Source organism: Rhinoraja longicauda, chromosome 18 (genome assembly GCF_053455715.1).
Source record: "Rhinoraja longicauda isolate Sanriku21f chromosome 18, sRhiLon1.1, whole genome shotgun sequence".
NCBI lineage: Eukaryota > Metazoa > Chordata > Chondrichthyes > Rajiformes > Arhynchobatidae > Rhinoraja > Rhinoraja longicauda.
In genome coordinates, this window is record NC_135970.1 from 30,429,996 (window position 1) to 30,450,631 (window position 20,636).

The 20,636-nt window shown below is 43.1% G+C and overlaps 1 protein-coding gene across 1 annotated transcript in view; it reads left to right on the top strand.

The window, feature by feature from the left end:
• Window positions 1-14,968: 14,968 nt before the first annotated feature.
• The window catches only part of LOC144602371 (synaptotagmin-7-like), a 391,187-nt gene continuing 385,519 nt past the window's right edge, over window positions 14,969-20,636 (top strand). Inside the window, exon 1 of the mRNA XM_078415424.1 lies at window positions 14,969-15,144. Within this exon, the coding sequence (XP_078271550.1) occupies window positions 15,123-15,144 (22 nt within the window). The 5' untranslated portion in view covers window positions 14,969-15,122. The remainder of the gene's footprint in view (window positions 15,145-20,636) is intronic.

Sequence of the window (20,636 nt, forward strand, 5' to 3'; positions counted from 1 at the left end):
TTTGAGAGAAGTCTTCGTCAAATTCAATAACAAAAATGGCTGTTGTGCAGTGTTCCATGATAGATTGGCTAGAATTCGAAAATAAATCAATTTTCTAATTAAAAAAGCTGCAAAGTGCTGGAGTAACTCAGCAGGTCAGACAGCATCTCTGAAGAAGATGAATAGGTGATGTTTCGGGTCAGGCTGAAGAAGGGTCCCAACCCGAAACGTCACCTATCCATCTTCTCCACAGATGCTGCTTGACCTATTGAGTTACTCCTATTGGGTTACTTTGCATCTTTTTCTATTTACTTGCATCTGCAGTTACTTGTATCTCCATTTTCTCATTCTGTGTTTCTTTAACGTTTGCCCTCACAATTGTTTCTTCCATCCCAAATGACATTCGTAAACTCTGCATGTTGCTTTTGTGCATAATGACATGAAGCCTTGTACTTATTTTCCAACTCATTCCCTTCCTTATTTAATCTCTTTCATTTGTTGTGTCGAAGTACACTTATGCTTCAGAACTAACTTCTGACTGATGCAAATAAGTTTCTGATTTGATGGCTTATTATGTTTCCTTTTTTATCAATGAAAATATTTCTTAATGATATAAAGACGTGTTCAACATGTAACATCTAATGAAATTCAATCATTATTTATTTATACTATTCATTCTACATTATGTGTATTAATGATAGGCATACTGAACATCACAACTTCATGACTTCACCACTGTAAGTCGCTACAAAAATATTTCAATTCAAACTTCCATTTCGTAATCATTGGATAACACTTCCAAAAGAGATGGTTGATAATAACCATCGCTATTCCCAAACGTTTCAAGCCAAGATGAGTACAAAAGGCATTAGGCAGCAAACTAGTGGATTAGTACCATTAAAAATGATGCGAATACACATCGCTATGCAATATGTCAGTACTTGCCAGCTACACATCTCACGTTAAAAATGCAAGTAAATGTTTATTGTTATAATCCCATCTAGGCAATTCTGACCCACAATTTGGATCTGAACGAGAAAGTAAACGATGAGAAATTGTATCAGTAAATTTGCCTAAATATTCAGAGAAAGATAAGAGTTTTGATGGATTTTTTTAACACCGGTTGATCTTTCATGACATGGCGTACTGTGGAGAGGTGGCTGTTTGAGAGCACGTGTAGGTTAACAATAAATCATTACTAAAGCCTGCAAAATTATTGTACCCCAAGCCCAAGTGTAATTAAGTCCCACAATCTGTCTTTCTTTTTATATATTTCCATTAGACATTGCCATATTCATATGTTAAATATTAATCACCATGTAAAATTGATATTCTATAATTATATCTTCCTGACAGTTCTGTTACTGTAGTGTCTCCACAATGAGAAGTGTGCAATTACAAGTTCACATCCAGAGATCCCTGTACGCGACAAAGATACGAATATCTTCAATGGAAATGAAATTCACGCAAACACAATATGTATTATGGTAAAAAATAGACACAAATTGCTGGAGCAATTCAGTGGGTCAGGGCGCTTCTCAGGAGAACTTGGATAGGCGACGTTTCAGGTCAGGACCCATCTTCAGAATTGGACTCATGGTCATTCAGATCAATCTGATGATGGGGTCGACCCAAAACATTGCTCGTCTGAAGAAGGGTCCCTATCGAAAATGTCATCCATCTTCTCCAGAGCTGCTTTCTGGCCTGCTCAGTTGCTCTCGCACTTTGTGTCTTTTTTTGTAAAACAGCATCTGCAGTTCCCTATATCTCCATAACAAAGCGATGGGGTGATCCATTGTGAAATCATCTGAGATTCTTTGTCTTTCTTTGCAAACCATAGTTTGCAGTTCCTGGTGTCTATTTGTCTAGTCGGTTTTATTAAAATCTGACAATGTGCACTTTAAGCACATGTGATTTTTGTTCTATTACAAATCTCAAATTGTGGAGTACAGAGGCAAATAAACAAAATGATGGGTCTTTGTCCCAAACATTATGGAGGGCACTGTATGTAAATGAACCACTTGTACATGAATTTGTAAGAAGGAACTGCAGATGCTGGTTTAAACCGAAGATAGACACAAAAAGCTGGAGTGACTCAGTGGGACAGGCAGCATCTCTGGAGAGAAGCGACCCTTCTTCAGACTGGTTAAGGATAAGGGAAACGAGAGATATAGATGGTGATGTGGAGAGATAAAGAACAATGAATGAAAGATATGCAAAAATGTAACGATGATAAAGGAAACAGGCCATTGTAAGCTGTTTATAGGGTTAAAATGAGAAGCTAGTGTGACCTGGGTGGGGGAGGGATAGAGAGAGAGAGAGAGAGAGAGAGAGAGAGAGAGAGAGAGAATGCTGGGGCTACCTGAAGTGAGAGAGATCAATATTCACACCACTGGGCCATAAGCTGCCCAAGTGAAATATGAGATGCTGTACCTCCAATTTGCGTTTAGCCTCACTCTGCCACTCTAGTTCTGTGTTATCCCATTTTCTCATCTACTCCCCACCCCACTAAGGACAATTTATAGAGGCCCATTAACCCATAAATCCGCACAACTTTGGAACGTGGGAGGAAACCAGAGCACCCAGAAGAAACCTTCACGGTCACAGGAAGAATGTGCAAACTCCACACAGACAGCACCTGAGGTCAGGATCAAACGCATGTCTCTGGGGCGATGAGGCAGCAGCTCTACCTGCTTTAATCAGTTAAATAAGTTCACACCGAAGATCTAAAACTCCAGGTGGCTCCTGGAAACTATTGTAAATAGCGTGGACCATCTCCATAAGATTGGCTCAGAAACTCTCACTTCTTTCTTAATTAGTGACATAATCCAATTAAGAACAAATTAAGAGGAAGGAGTGGGAAAGATGAGGGGATGGGAGGAGGAAATAGGGGAAGAACAAAAGTAGATAGAAAAAGAACAGAGTGGAGAAAGAGATGGAGAGAGAGTAAACAGAGAAGAGATTAAGAGGCACGATCACTGGAAGGGTGATTGAGGAGAAGAAGGAATTGAAGGGCAGAGTAAGAGAGGAATAGGAAGAATTTAAAATGAGGGATATGGGCCAAACGCAGGAAATGCAACTAGCTTGATGGGGCATCTTAGTCGGCATGGATAAGTTAGGCCAAAGGGCCTGTTTCTGTGCTGTATGACTCTATGACTCAATCTAACCAATGGTTCGGATTACTATCTCAACATCAATCACGGAATTCAGAGACCTCTTTAAAAACAATGGAATTATTAATACCTTCCTAATATTTGACTCTTAAAATGGTTAGGAATATTAGTTTAGGGTGTATATTTGACTGACTCAAGATCGAAATATATCTGATTGTTAGCGACAGAGCTTTGTTGCAAAATGTTCAAAGAGACATCGTACAAGGTCGATTCTGATTCATTCTTAAAACATATTTAAAACTCATACATAAATAACAGCCATTTCAGAAAATGGTAGGAGAGGGACTAGGATATTGCCTCCAGCATCTTCGAAATTGGCTGCAGGAGGCGCCCCTGGACACAGAGGTGGTCAGGTGAGGAGAGGGGCATTGAGTTTGTGGGCTGAGCCGGTCGAGGGTGACTGAGGTCGCCCTGCAGCAGCCTGGGGCTTACCTGGATCGGGAGCCACTCCAGTACATCGAGAGTGTGGACCGGACTTTGGACTTCAAACTCTTTCTTTTTTAAATGGCACCAATCTATGGCGACTTGTGCGTGTGTGAGCTATGCAAAAAGAATTTAACTGCGCAGTGCACACGTGACAAAAAAGAAAGTCCCCAGAAAAACAACTCTATGAATTGCAGGTTAATGGTACCAAATAATTGCTGTGTTTAAACAGTGCCAAAGTGCCACAGGCTTTCCCCAAGCAATTATCCGAATGGTACAAATAACTATTGCCCAAATCCATCTCGAACATGAGATCTCCTGTCCTTATTAATCCTTAGTACTCTGCAGGTGAAAACTGACAAAACACAGATATGTCACCATCACAGACCCTGTTGACTGGAACTGTTGGAGCATGAAACTCAGGAAATGTCATTGTAATTTTTTTTTCAAAACACGTTCATTGGTCCCCAGGCTCCACTGCACAGAATGACAGTTCAAGAGTGGTTGAAAATGTTGTGCGGCAACAATAAAAATAACCACCTGCCTGGGCTGAACAGCATCACATTATTGTCACCTGTCCGATTACTCACTTTTCAGACATTCCTTAAATAGCACGGCGAGGAAGATGAGATGCTAAATTTGTTGTTTCATGATTATTTGCATTCCATGAAAATCCCATAATGTTCATCAAATATGAATGGCACTTACTACGTTAGAAAACCTGTTGTGAGAGATCTGGAGTACCTCAGTCTGAACATAGACACAGACACAGGCACACACACAAATACACACAGACACACAAATATATGCACACACACACACACACACAAATGCAAACACAGACACACCGTGCACACTTATACAAACACAAACACACAAACATACGCACACTCAAACATAGACTCATACATACACACACACATACACACACAAACAAACAATATGCAGCCATTAAAGGCTGATAATGTCAACCATGTCTCAGTGATAGCTCTTCCACGACTGAGTCTGAAGGTTGCAGGTTCAAGTTTAAGTAAAAGAACTTGAGCAAATTATTAAGCCTGACATGAACAGCATTAAAGGAGTTATGCACTGCAGGGGTGCTGCCTTTTGGACGAGATGTTAAATCAAGATCCTGTATATCCTTTCAATTGTATACAGAAAATCTCATACAAACAAAACATAAATGGTTTTCCTGTCATGCTGGACAATATTTATAAATGAATCAAGACTTAAAATAGATTATAGAATTACAGAAAGCTTTGAGTATAAAAACAGGACTTTTTGTCTATCAAATCAACATAATGTCAGAGTGGAAAAGACACAAAATGCTGGAGTAACCCAGCGGGTCAGGCAGCATCTCTTGAGAACATAGATAGGTGATGTTTTAGGTCGGGACCCTTCCTCACACATGACTCGCTGAGTTACTCCAGCACTTTGTATCTTTTTTTTGTAAATCAGCATTTGCAGTTCCTTGTGTCTCTATGTATGATAAATCATGTTATTCTCACTCCCCACCCTCCCCCAGAGTACTGCAATTTATTTTTTTCTTTCTAGTATTATTCCAGTTCTATTGAACATCGTAATTGAATCTACCCCACCAGTCTTCATGATCAAGCAAAATATTTCATTTATTGCTCTTTTCTCAGTGCTTGTTGTGACTGCCATGATTCCTACATTGTGACACAGTCCAAACACTCTTCGTGGCTTCAAAGTGCTCAGGAACACGCTGAAGTTGTGAACTGTCCTTTTTTAATAAGTCCTTTCTTTGTAGGCATTGTCAAGCTTAAAAAAAGAAAGCGTAACTTTCAATTTAAGTTAGGCTTATAAAAAACCTTATTGACGTTTCACAGATGCTTCAAGGATTTAAAAAAATTAGATTTGAAGGAAAGGAAAGTTTTAGAGGGATATATGGGCGAAACATGGATAGGTAATTCTAGTTTAGTTTAGTTTAGTTTATTATGGTCACATTTAGCAAGGTACAGCAAAAAACTTTTGTTTGTGTGCTATCCAGTCAAAGAATTGATACAATCAAGTCATCCTCTGTGCACAGATAAAGAGTATGACATTTAGTGCAAGATAAAGTCTGATAAAGTCCGATAGTCTGATTAAAAATAGTTCAAAGGTCTCCAATGAGGTAGATGAGTGGTCAGATCTGCACTCTAGCTGATGAGAGAGAGGACTGTTCAGTTGCCTGATAAAAGCTGGGAAGAAACCGTCCCTGAATCTGAAGTCTCGGTGGGGCAGAAGATAGGTGCAAAATGCTGGAGTAATTCAGCTAGTCAGGCAGCATCTCTGGAGAAAATGAATAGGTGACATTTCGGGTCAAAACCCTTCTTCAGACTGAGAGTCAGGGGAGAGGGAAACTAGAGGTATGGAAAGGTACAGAACCCCAGATGGAGCATCTTTGTTGGCCTCCGCAAGTTGGGCCAAAGGGCCTGTTTCCATGCTGAATGACTCTATGATTGTCTTCTCAACTTTTCTTGCTCCCCGGGTGCAATCAGTCCTCTCATTCCTCATCCTAGGTGTTATTGTTCATGTGGCCAGACTAAAGCCAATTTTTAGTGGTTGTGTAGAGGCAGAAGGTTAATTCAGCCATAAATCTCACTCAGAGAGGGCCACATAGCTGATGTGGAAATAGAAATATTATGATGGTTTGGCAGAGAGTCCTCCACAAATCTTCAGAGCAGGGCTTGTTCCCCAAGCAAATGGAAGTTCTTTTGACCCATCTCGCAAGCAGAATTATATTCAAACATACCAATAAGGATGATCAAGCATAAGGTACTACAATTACAGTTTGGATTATTCACACCTAGAATTTATAGTAAAACATAACGACGTACCTAAATCTTATTAAAATCGTATGTCTGTGTACACCGTCAGACTTTTTTTCGCAGGTTGGAAATGTTGGAAATGTTGGAAATGTCAGAGAATGATCAGCCATGATCGCATTGAATAATAATAATAATAATAAGCATTTATTTTATATAGCGCCTTATCGGGTGCTCAAAGCGCTTTACAAAAACAATCAACAGAAAAACAAACAGACAAACTATCCTAACGGAAAAGCGGCGAATAAACAACGCCAGCGTCCTCTCACGTCAGGGTCCGGCAGACAACAAAAAGCACAGGACACACAGATACAATTTTTACACAAACAGCCATCACAGCGATTGCTCCAGGCATACCCTCACTGTGATGGAAGGCAAAGTCTTATCTCCTCCTCATTCTTCTCCCGTGGTGCCACGAGGTGATCGAGGCTCCCAACTTTTTGAAGCCCCCACCGGGCGATGGAAAGTCCCAGGGCCGAGCCGAGCAGGCCGATGAAAGTCCTGAGCCCCCACCGGGCGATGGAAAGTCCCAGGGCCGAGCCGAGCAGGCCGATGAAAGTCCTGAGCCCCCACCGGGCGATGGAAAGTGCTGCGGCCGAGCCACGCAGGGTGATGAAGGGCCTGCGAGCGGGTCGATCGTACCTCGCGCTTCGGGGCGGTCGAAGCTGCTACGGCTGGAGCTCCCAAAAACCGGTCGCCAGCCAGGGACCTGCGAACTCCCGATGTTGCGGTCTGCAGGGCCCACGGCCGAAGCCTCCGAGATGGTAAGTCCAGGCCCTGCGACCGGAGTCTTCAAGGTCGATCCCAGCTGGAGGCCGCCGACTCCACGATGTTAGGCCGTAGCGCGAACGGAGACACGACACGGTAAAGGTCGCATCTCCGTTGAGGAAGAGATTAGAAAAAAGGTTTCCCCCAACCCCCCCACCACCCCCCCCCACATACACAGAGTTAAAAATAGAACAAAACGTACATTAAACGATGACAATAGACAAAAAACAAAAAAAAGACAGAGAGACTGCCGGTGAGCCGCAGCTGCAGAACACAGCCACGCCACCGTAACAATGGTGGTGCTGGCTCGAAGGGCCGAATGGCCTACTCCTGCACCTATTGTCTATTGTCACAGCATAGAGGGCATAGCTTTACGATGGGAGGGGAAGTGTACCGCCAGGGATGGTGGTGGAGGCAGATATGATAGCGGAGATGAAGTGGCTTTTAGATAGCTTCATGGATATGCAGGGAAAGGGAGGGGATATGAATCACGTGCAGCCAGATAGGAGTTGTTTATCTTGGCATCATGTTTGGCACAGACTTTGTGGGCTGAAAGGCCAATGCTCCTCTACTATACTTTTCCATGTTTGGATGTGCTATTATAGCTATATGTTTATCTGACAGACCTTAATAATTTTTGCATTAGTAATTTCAACGCACATATTTATTACATGCACATTCTAATAATGAAATATGGAAATTAAGCTCTCAAAAACTACTTTAAATGCTTTACTATTCTTTTTTGATGTATTTTTCTACAATTAAAATTTCTCATACAACACAAGTCTTTTTCAAATGATGTATTTCAAATAGCATGATTCTGTTTGTTAACTCAGTCATCATTCATGGCTACATTGGATTTTACATGAAACCTTGTTAGAAATTCTATGGCTGAACTTATATTGGTGTCCAAAGCCGTGTTTTTACAATTAAATTTATATTGTGTCCCCGAACTTAGTCAGTTACCTTATTTCTAAGCATCTGGTCTTGTCATACCACTAAAATATTATTTTCCAGTTTCTGGTCATCTCTGATGAAAAAAAATAATTATGTGAGGAAAAGAAAATTTGTGTTCAATTCGAACTTATACTGTTACTATAACAACATTTAAAATACATTTGGAAAGGTATATGGATAGGAAAAGTTTAGAGGCCAAACGCAGGCAGTTGGGACTAGAATAGATGGGGCATTTTTGTCGGCATGGGCAAGTTGGGCCGAAGGGCCTGTTTCCATGCTCTATGATTCTGCAAACTTTTTATTTTGCCATTTCCGAACAGGGGGTAAGTGTGTGTCACTTCGTTTGAACAAGTAAACTGTATGGTTATCGATGGAAGAAAAGGGAATTGAAAATACATGAGTTCAGAGACATTATAAACTTTTAGAATATATTGTTCTTTATGACTGTGAAATTTATCCTTGAATATGCGCTGTAGTCACTTTAGTGCTCTGCACTCTGGCTCCGAAAATCATGCCATTTGGCAGAAGAGACCAAATGTATTGTCATAGCTGTATAATGCATTTATCTAATGACCGGGAATGAATTTAAAGGCTACAAGGTTAAACTCTTGAAGCTGGAGTTGTCCTCCATTTACCAAGGAGTGCTATAAGAGACTAGTGCAATGTTATGTTAGATGGTATTTAGAAAGGATAGAGGGAAGCTGACCCCTCTATTGGACAGTAGAAACAAGGAACTGCAGATGCCAGTTTACAAAGGGACACAAAGTGTTGGAGTAGCTCAATGGGTCAGGCAGCGTCTCTGGAGTTTAGTTTAGAGATATAGTATAGAAACAGACCCTCTGGCCAACTATGCCACCGTCGAGCACCTGTTCACACTAGTTCTGTGTCATCCTACTTTCTCATCCACTTCCTATACACTAGGGGCAATTTAACCTACAATCCCATATGTCTTTGGGATATGGGAGGAAATTGAACACCCAGAGGAAACACAAGCAGTCACAAATAGAACGTTCAAATTCTGCACAGAGTGCCCGAGCTCAGGATCGAACCTGAGTCTCTGGCGTTGTGAGGCAGCGGCTCTACTAGCTGCAACACTGTACAGAACATGGAGTATATCTGGGCAACCCTCTCTATTGGATGGTTGATGGGCCAAGGGATGCAGATTGAAAACTCTGAGTAAAGGAACTAGTTAGGATATAAACAAAATCATTTTTTTTAACGTTGAGATCGGTTATATCTCACTGCCTCTAAAAATGATGGAATCAGAACCTATCAGGGCTTTCAAAAACAATTTGGCACTTGAGAGGAAATAATCTGTAGGTTTATGGGAAAAAGTGGGAGATTGGGATTGAAGAGCTCATTGTTCTAGGGATCATCGTAGAGCAGATTGGCTGAATGTTCTCTTCCAGTGCTTCAGTAATTTCATGACTCTATGAGTTGGTAATATCACGCATCAGCACCGGAGATAATGCAAATACACAAAGACCAAAGGACAGGAATGAAAACATTTAACTTTGTGTTCTCTTCAGCCTGCGTTGAGCTAAAGTGAACAAAACACAAAGTGCTGAAGTAACTCAGCGGGTCAGGCCGCTTCTGTGGAGAGAATGGATAGGCGACATTTTGGGTCGGGACCCTTCTTCACATTTGAAAAAAAGAGTCCTGACCAGAAGCGACATTTGGACAGCAAAATGGATAGAAAAGATTTAGAGAGACATGGGCAAAATGGGAATAAATGGGACAAGCTTAGATGCGGCATCTTGGTCGGCATGAACCGAAGGGCCTGTTTCCGTGTTGTTTGACTCTATGACTCTATCAGCTTAAGTTCCGAAAATGAGCATTTAGCTGACTGGTGACAATTTACTCAGAAATCTGAATAATGGGCCAAACGGGGGCAGATGGCACTAGTGTAGATTGGGCACCTTGGTTGGCAAGGGCAAAGATGGGCCAAAGAGCCTGTTTCCTCTATATAACTCCAATGTACAACACAAAGCTTTGAACAATGGGGGAATGGTACAATGCTTAAAAAAGGAGAAATATACATATATATCTGAAATTTTTTACATTTTAAAAGTAGTTTAGGATTGAACCCAGAGACTCGCGGTGGTAGAGCAGGTAAGAAAATCACTGGTGGCAGAAATTATAGTTAAATTATAGTTAATAAGAGCCTAATCACCACACACAAACAATATTTCATGTTTATGAAGCTTTAGTCATAGAGCACACAAACAGGCTCTTTGTCTCAATTCATTCATGCTGACCAAGATGCTCTATCTAAGCTAGTTCCATTTGCCTGCATTGGACCCATTTCACTCCATGACACACTATTCAACCTGAGGAACACCTTCAGCAAGACTAGTTCCATCAAGATGCAGGACAGAACACCACAGGAGATCCTTCTTCCCTGTGGTTATCAAACTTTACAACTCCTCCCCCTTCTGTCGTGTCATGGCTAGACTGAGACTGACCCCCCCCCCCCCCCCCCCCCCCCCCCCCCACCTCCCCAAGCCTTTCCACTCATCACTTTAATTTCATGTTTCATGTATTTTGTGTTTTTATGACTGTTGGCAGATCAATTTGCCTCCTGGGATAAATGAAGTTCTATCATATCGTATTGTATAGTAAACCTTTCCCATGCATGACCAAATGTCTTTCAAATGTGGTTAGACATTAGACTTTAGAGACACAGCATGGAAACAGGCCCTTTGCCCACTGCGTCCGCACTGACCAGTGATCATCCCATACACCAGCACTTTCCCGATTAATCTACAAACCTGTATATCTTTGGTGTGTGGGAGGAAACCGAAGCACCTGGAGAAAAGGTCACAGGAAGAATGTACAAACTGTCAGGATCTAACACGGGTCTCTGGCACTATAAGGCAACAAATCTATCGCAACGCCACTATGCGCTCTAAATTGGAGCTACGGCAACCATTTTCTCTGGCAGCTCATTCCATACACCGCACAGGTTGCTAATACACCTTTCCACTTTCTTCTTAAACCTATGCCCTCTCGTTCTTGATTCCCCAATCTTTGGAAAAGACTCTGCACTTACCCCATCCATTCCCCTTATGACTTTATACATGTCTATGAGATCACCCCTCAGCCTCCAAGCCTACGCAACCTCTCCCTACAATTCAGGCCCTCATGTTCTGGCTACATCCTTGTAAATCTTTGTTTCTGCACCCTTTGAGAGCGGTATGGTGGTACAGCGGTAGAGTTGCTCCCATACAGTGCTTGCAGCGCCGGAGACCCGGGTTCGAACCCGACTACGGGTGCTGTCTATACGGAGTTTGTAAGTTCTCCCCGTGACCGCGTGGGTTTTCTCCAAGATCTTCAGTTTCCTCCCACACTCCAAAGACGCACGGGTATGTAGGTTAATTGGCTTGGTGTATGTGTAAATTGTCCCTAGTGTTTGTAGGATAGTGTTAATGTGCGGGGATCACTGGTCGGTGTAGACCGGAGGGACTGTTTGCGCACTGTATCTTTAAACTGAACTAATCTAAACTAAACTTTCCAGATTAATGGCCTCTTTCATATAACAGTGTGACCAAAACTGAGCACAATACTCCAAGTGCGGCCTCACCAATGTGTGTACAAATGGAACATAATGTACCAACTTCTGCACACAATTCCCTTAATGATGAAAGCCACCATGTCTAAAGCCTGCTTCACCACCCTATCCAGCTGTGACCCTATATACATTGAGTACAAGGAGATTTATGTACACGAATAAAGATGTCATACTGCCTTGGTGGGACCACACCCAGAATATTGCACACAGTTTTGGTTTCCTTATGTTTAAAGGATAGATATCATCGAGGAAGTGCGGGGAAAAAAAATATTACATTGGCTGCTGGGGTGGCTTGTTTGCCACATGGAAAGAGATTTAGATCAGGCCTACATTCTCCAGAGTTCTTCCTGAAAGGACAAGGAAGCAGACCTTTGAATATTTCTTAAAACAGAAGGATCCAGATAAGTGATCAACAAAGTAGTCAAAGTTCGCCTCCAGTAGAGAAAGTAGAGTTAAGTTTACAATCAGATTAGCCGTAATATTTTCACACTAAAACTCTGATAACCTAGCATGCTCAAGACTTTCCTGGAGTCAGACAGGCAGATTTTCCAAACTTTTGGATGTCACTCCTATTGACATCCCAAAACACTTTAAAATATGTTACACAGTATTATGGTGCCTGAGGAAGGGCCTCGACCCGAAACGTCACCCATTCCTTCTCTCCTGAGATGCTGCCTGACCTGCTGAGTTACTCCAGCATTTTGTGAATAAATACCTTCGATTTGAACCAGCATCTGCAGTTATTTTCTTACAATATTATGATTAATTCTCCAGTGAACAATGACTTTTATGGCTGCACAGGAATCAAGGCTCTGTTGAGTCTTGGGGAAAATCACAAGAACTGGAATCCCTGTGATTTTCCCAGGAGGTCAAACACTGGGTAAATTTTGGGAGGGTAGCGAGGACCAGTGAATTTTGTGGATGGAGAGGCCAAAGGTTCCTCATTAACTTCAGGATAATCCTAGAACCAGGATTCCAGTTTTGGGTGATCACCAGGACCAGGTCCCTGGTGAGTTCAGGGAAGGGACTTGGGCCCCAGTGAGTTTTGTGGGAGCATGATACCAAACCCTATTGAGTTTGGGGGAAAGACTAGTAACATCAGCTGGTGATCCATTTCTGAACGATTGGTCTTTCTTCATGGTGAGATATCAGATGATTGGAGTTTTACTGAGAATTACCAGAGCATATCCTGCTTCTGAGCTTCTAATTCGTGGAACTGCTTTCAAAATCTCTACAGCATTTGACACTGAACACAAGGTGGATGCGCCTAGATTTAAACAGCACAGAAGCAGGGGCACAGTGTCCTATTGGGGCCAAGCTGGTTAGGGCCGAGATAAGGAGACATTTCTTCTCTTGTGGTGAACCTTTGAAGGGCAGAGATTCAGTTGCCCAGTTCATTCACAGAGGTCAGGATTTCAGGATATTAGTAATGAATGGAAATGGAAATAGTGCAGGGAAATGGGATTCAGCGGAAGATCAGGCATTAATGCCAGCATAATGGTGCAGCTTGTAGAGCCGCTGCCTCACAGTGTCATAGACCCTGGTTCAATCCTATCCTCAGTTGCTGCCTGTGTAGAGTTTACACGTTCTCCCTGTGACCGTGGGAGTTTTCTCCAGGCACCAGTTTCCTCCCATATCCTGAAGATATGCAGGTTTGTAGGTCAATTGGCTTCTATGGAATTGCCCCTAGTGCGTCAGGATTGGATGAGAAAATGGGATAAAATAGAACTGGTGTGAACCAGTGATTGATGGTCGGTGTGGGACTCGGTGGGCTGAAGGGCCTGTTTCCATGCTATATCTTTCAATCTTGATGAACTGCAATGCAGGCTAGAAGGGCCAAATAACTTTCTCCTAACTCTCTTGGAGCTACAGTCATACAGTGTGGAAACAGGCCCTTTGGCCCAACTTGCCCATGCTAACCAACATGCCCCATCCACACACCCTGTGTAAAAAAGTTACCGCTCAGGTTTCCATTAAATCTTTCGCCCCTCACCTTCAACCTATGTCCTCTAGTTCTTGATTACCCTCCACTGATCAAAGGACTGTGTGCCTACCTAATCTATTCCTGTCATGATTTTGTGCACCTCAAAACGATCACCCCTCATCCTCCTGCGCTACAAGGAATAAAGCCCTAGCTTGTTCAACCTTTCCCTATACCTCAGTCCCTCAAGTAGTGGCAACATCCTGGTAAATCTCCTCTGAACCCTTTCAAGTTTGAAAACATCATTCCAAAACTGTATGACCAAAACGGAACACAATACTCTAAATATGGCCTCACCAATAGACGGTAGCATGATATAACTGTAGCATGACCTCCCAACTTCTATACTCAATAGACACAAAAAGCTGGAGTAACTCAGCGGGTCAGACAGCATCTCTGGAGAAAAAGGAATAGGTGGGAATACTCTGACTGATGAAGGCCAACAAGCTGAAAGCCTTTTTTGACCACCCTAGCCACCTGCAACACAATAGACAATAGACAACCTGCACTCCTAGATCCATCTGATCTGATCTGTTCTGCTCAGCTCTGATCTGCTCTGATCTGATCTACTCTGATCTGATCTGATCTGATCTGATCTGCTCTGCTTTGATCTGATTTGATCTACTCTGATCTGATCTGTTCTGCTCTGATCTGACCTGATCTGCTCTGATCTGCTCTGCTCTGATCTGCTCTGATCTGATCTGCTCTGATCTGATCTGCTCTGGTCTTGTCTGCTCTGCTCTGCTCTGATCTGATCTGTTCTGCTGTGATCTGATCTGTTCTGATCTGCTCTACTCTGATCTGATCTGATCTGCTCTGATCTACTCTGATCTGCTCTGATCTGATCTGATCTGATCTGATCTACTCTGATCTGATCTGCTCTGTTCAGTTCTGTTCTGCAACTCCCCCAGATCCCGACCATTCACTGGTCCTACCCATGTGAGACTAGGTCCTACCCATGTGAGACCTCCCAAAAATGCAACACCTCCGATCATGTCCATCGACCAAATTAATTCTCAGCCCCCTTCTCTTTCCCTCCCCAATACCCGCTTTACACATATATTGGCATATGTTTGGTCTTGGAAAGACACGTGGAGTGAATCAAAAGCAGAACGTGAGAGGAATCCTTACAAACGCGCCCTCGAGAGGCGGGCACTCGCACACTTGCCTGGGATCGGGAGCCGGAGTCAGTGTGAGTGTCGGCGGACGCTCCACCGAGCACCTCCCTCCCTCCCTCCCTCCCTCTCTCACCATCTCACCCTCCCTCCCTCTCTCACCCACCCACCAGCCAGCCAGCCAGCCAGCAAGCTCCCGCCCGCCGCGTCTCCACAAAAATGCAACACTCTGCTTACTGACTCCCAGACAGAACTGGGAAAGGAAAACAATATATATATATATATATATAACATCCACGGACACTTACTCCTCTCAGCGAAATAAAAATGTTCACGGACACTTCGAAAGGTAAGAGAGAGAGAGAGAAAGAGAGAAAGAGGAGGAAATGTGCTGAAGCTTTGCTTTGTATTTTGGTGAACAACGAGACTGGGGTTTTTGTGTGTTCTTCGTTATGATTTTGCAGTTATCTCCTGGCTCAGTCAACCTGTCGTTCTCCGAAGTCTGCCTGGTCCTCCGCGCTTGCAGAGATGATATTCTGTTGGGTGTTGTTTTTTTGTCCAGGCTCTGGGGAAGAATCTCCCCGCTGCGTGCGCTCCAATTGAGGAAGTTTAATGATTGAAAAATAAAGACAAAAACCTAGCTCGGAGCGTGTCTGAACGGGTGCGGTCTGGGCATCTATCTGTCTATCTAGGCTAGGACAGAGACAGTTAGTGTTTGGCGATGCCGATGGAGAGGAGAGAGGAGGGGAGGGCTGAGAGGGGTTAATACAATGCCTGGGCTTGTTCTATGTTGCTCGGTGTGTGTGTCTGTCTGTGGACTTTTGAGTGTTTGCACATTGGTGTCAAGTGCCCCTTGTTGCTCTTGGGCTTGTTCGGCGTGGATGTGTGGGGCATTTCGCAGTGTAATCTTTGAGGCTGTTTTTCAATTATGTGTGTGTGTACATTTCTTGATGGTTATATCCTTTACAGGTTGGGTGGGTTTTTTGTTGTTGTTGTTTTGGTTTGTTTTTGCAAGCGTCTTTAGAATTTATAAATCGACACTCAACACCCCCCTAACCGGCTCCGTGCCCTCCACATACACAGTTTCAGGTGGAAGGTCGGGCAATATTTTCCCCTGTTACTTCGGGGTTGTGACCTACCAGCGTGGGTTCAGGTTTGATCATGTTTTTGACTTGGTCTGCGGTGGAGCAGTGCAGAGAAGTTCATGTTTTTGAGAGAGTTCCCGCTATCAACAATGATTATTATTTTTGGTTTTGTGCAGTAAAAGATGTATGGGGATCTGTATTAGCCGGAGCCAGGGAGTGTGGTCTTTAACACTGAGACACATCTAATTCGTGTAGCTATTCCGAGGTGACTCTTTTAATATAAAGGCTGCTTGTAAATTAGAAAACGGATCCTAGCAAAGATAGTGGGCGAACATATGTATTCTTGAGGTGTAGAGAGCAAGGTAAGACTGTGTACCACAGCCTCGGGCGTGTTGCCACGGGGGTAGAATCGAAAATGCCTCCAATACAATGAATACTCTCTAATGAAACATCTCTCGGCAATGCCATTAAGTTAGCATTAACAATAAACAATGCAACGTTTCTCTCAGACACTGGTTGTGTTTAGCACAGCGTTTGTTATTTTAGCAGTTTTAAGTGGGTTGATAAGACTGTCAAGATGGATTAGTGGAATCAGTCGGTAGGAGCGGGGCGCATACACGCGTGTCTCTGAGAGTGATCTACAAACCGCGCCTCTCTCTCTCTCATCCAACGTGTGCTTCCGGCAGCTCTCTGTCCGGCAGGTTGGCTGCCTTCAATTTCAACCGTAGCAAGGATTTCAGAGGGATAGGATAGGAGCCCTAGGCAGTGCGGTGCTCCATTTCAAGCGACAGCTCCCACACCCCTTGTTGCTTCGAGCCTGGATTAAAACTTGTTGATTATTATTATTATTTTTTTAACTAATTGTGCTTTTGAGAGGTGACTTAAGGTCTTGAGTCCTCGGGCACCTGTTTCTTTGTTTGATCACCTGTTCAGTCCCCGAATCCCTCGTCGTGTGCCAGGAGCCGCTTGTGTGTGTGTGTGTATAATGAGTCCGATAGAGAATGAATCTGTTCTCCATGTTCTGTGTGCGTGTGCTTCTCCCACGAGGGGCCAATGGCAGGGATTGAGTTTACAATCTACCCTTTCAAAGTAGTGATCGCCATTTGAGTTTTAAGTTGAAATGACAAACAGAAAACACGGAGAGGTCTCCTTTAGGCTCGTTTAGATTTCTATTCGGCACACGTCTTTCAAGGGCAGAGAACAGGTAGCCAGAGGGTTTGTACACTTTACTGCCGTAGATTAGCATTCAGCCCTGTTTGACAGGCGATGAGGGTTTAAAAAAAACCAACACACACGGTTGTCAACCGGTTGACATTCCCCTTTTGCAGGGAATGAGTAGTGACGAGAGACTGGCTTAACATTGCATGCGTTGACCTTCAACCGTGAAGGCTAATTCGCCAACAAGCGCAATTTCAATACACAATACTGAACCAATTATTTATATATATATATATATTATACCGAGGCACACGCGGAGACAAGTCTGCCGTAATATTGCCAGCTGAAAGGTACAGGGGACGCCTGCCTGCCTCGGACTGGAGATGGGTGGATGGATGGATGGAGGGAATGGGGAAATTAATACTTTCCAGCAAGAGCTAAACCAAAGACTATTCGCTGTAAATACACATCGCTTTCTTTGAGCGTTTCAGACAAGTTAAAATAACGACTTTTACGGAGGACTGGAGACGAATGAGGCCACGTTTGTCTCTTCAATTCACATCTATTCTAAATCAGTTTGGATGTTTTTTTGTGCAAAAGGACACGAAGGCGGAGATGCTGCCTGACCCGTTAAGACCCGACCTAACAACATCTCTGGAGAACATGGATAGGTGACGTTTCAGGTCGAGACCCTTAGATTTTTGTTTTGTTTGTGTGACCTTGTGTCCAACACTGAGTCTATTACCTGCCCAAAGGTAGCATGGAACGATGGCTGGAAGAGAGGAGGAGGAGGGAGGAGGGAGGGGGGAGGGGGGGGGGGGGAGTGAATACTTTCTGGTGAGAGCTTAGAGTCCCGACCCTGTTCTTCGCTTATCCACGTCCTCCAGAGATGCTGCCTGGCCCGCTGAGTTACTCCGGCACTTTGTGTTATCTTTTTGTTGTTGTTGCTTGAGCCTGTCCAAGTTGTTTCCTTAACACCTTGCCCAGGTGGCCCAATTGTCCACGTACGTTATTTTTTTCGCGAAAGAAAAGAGAGTTTCCTGATTCCACCTGATGTGTGAATGTCACTCCTGACCCGCCACCTGTCGAATCAGGGCAAGAATGCCAGGTATTTTCTCTGCGGGCTGTTTTGCCCTTGGCTTTGATTTGTAATTCAACGTCACCTGTTTGCGAGTTGACTGCATTTTGGCGGCGTCTGTATCTTGGAGAATGCACTCGCAGGGGCGTTCACGCTCACCTGTCCGCCCTTGGTTCAATTATAACCCAGTTTTGTCATAAATAGAATGGAAGCGGGCAGTTGCACCTCCGTGTTGACACGGAAAGCGAATGATATCGAACGCGATTTCGATGCAACAAAAGACTTGCGTGTGATGTTCACGACCAAGTCGTTTAACCGCACCGGCTATAATTGACCTTAATTGTCTTCCCTCCCTTCCAATAAAAGCCAGGGGCAACAACACACGTTGATTTTGGCAGTAAACACTTTAAAAATAAAATGCGTCCGTCAATCATTTATTGGAAGTGATTTTTTTTAATAAAAGGTTGAGGGTAGTCGAGAAGAAAAATGTGGACTGTCTAAATTTAGATTTATGCTACACGCGAGTCTTAATTGTTGTGTTTTGCGTCGAACAATACATCGTGGGAAAGGCCCTTCGGCCCACAATGTCTGCACGTTCTGCACTTCCCTAAGATTCCGCGTGCATACCTAAAATAGCCCCAAACAGCCAACGATCTCAGACTGCCTGTCAATGCAGTGAGATCTTGTGACAGGACGAAGTCAACATGTGGCATAAAAGGACACAAAGTGTTGGAGTAACTTTGCGGGTCCGGCAGCATCTGCGGAGAACATGGACAGGTGACGTTTGGGTCGAGACCTTTCACTTCAGTAAACATTTGACATTGTATGGACTGCTGGACTTTGTTGACCCGACAAAGTGGGTAACATCGCAATGGAATAAATTGGCATTATTGGTCATAGTTTACGTTCACCTGTTCTATTTCAGATAATGCATAATACTAATTACTGTTCCATTACACAAACGAGAAAAGCCCCAACCCATTTGGGGGTCCGTGTTGATCTTGTTTCTCGCTGAGAAAAGTATTTTCCAACTTTTTTTTAATCCTGTAGCCACAATGGAAGCATTTGCACGGATATCTGAACAGAGTAAAGTCTATGATGACCCTATAATCTTGCTGTCTGCACACTGTGATCTGTGAGAGGGGAAATGATAGCATGTCTTAGATCAACAGAGCAACAAGTCTGTAAAGGAATTCTTGATAGTAATTTCAGTCCATTATCGCCCACCCCTTGGTGTTCTAGTTTTGGAAAGTTTCACATCCTTGACAGTGATGGTTTGTAAACAACCATTAGAAGTCAAATGTGAGTGATCTGGACAAACTGGTGTATTTGCTCTCCAATTTTATACCAATGCTTCGAGTTATAATTAAAATGCAAATTCTACATGATCAGTGTTGTCGATAGTCGGCACACTCGGTCAGTCCTTCAGCACAGAAACATCCCCGTCAGCCCAATTTTCCCATGCTAACTAAAGTGTCCCATGTACACCAGTCCCACCTGCCCACGTTTGGCCCATACCCCTTTCAAACCTTGCCTATCCATGTACCTGTCCGAATAATGTGGCATTTATTTACCTTTTGAATTTTAGTTTCATCTTTCGGATCTAATTTGCACTTTAATGTTAGCATAGTGCGAAACTGCCTTGAAATAATATAAAACTAACAGAATACATTCAGTCACTTTTTTTAACAAGTTGCTCTGTGATCAAGTGTTTACTATTAGATAACTCCTTTCTACACCTTAACTCGTTGTGAAGTTGATGTCTTGGAACTTAAGAGTCTAAACATTTGTGTAGGAAGGAATTGCAGATGCTGGTTTAAACCGAAGATAGACACAAAAAGCTGGAGTAACTCAGCAGGTCAGGCAGCATCTCTGGAGAAAAAGAATAGGTGACGTTTCGAGACCCTTTAGACCCGTTTGTTGTTTGCGTTTGTTGTCCTATCTAAACAAATAGGGTGTTGGGAATAACGTGGCATTATTTTGTCCGGTCCAAATATTTACCCCTCATTTATCTTTTTAATTTAGTTTAATCTTTAGCATCTAATTTGCACTATAACGTTAGCATACTGTAAAACTACTTTGGAATAATGTAAAACTGACAGAATACATACACTCTAATTTGCACTTGTCTTTGTAAAACTCCACTTGTCTTTGCTATCCACTGTACTCTATACAAATACATCAATGTAGAGGCATGGCAATTTTAGTGGACTTTGGTTGTGAATGAGGCTTGTCTATTTCAAGTGCAAGATTTGATCAGTGAGGAAACCATGCAGTACTGTTGTGCTACCACTAGATGCCGCGAATGGGCTGTTCCATTTTACACGCTGGAGCCACCTAGTGATTATAAACACACATTGCAAATCCCAAAATAAATATGGAACTTGTGGGCATAATTTATTTTAAGACATGGTGCATGTCTGATGAGTTATTTTTCAATCTCCACTTCCAATTGTCACCATTGTAGGTCCTTTACAGGGAGCCGCAGCTTGGTTTGGGAACAACCTTGCCCAAGACCTC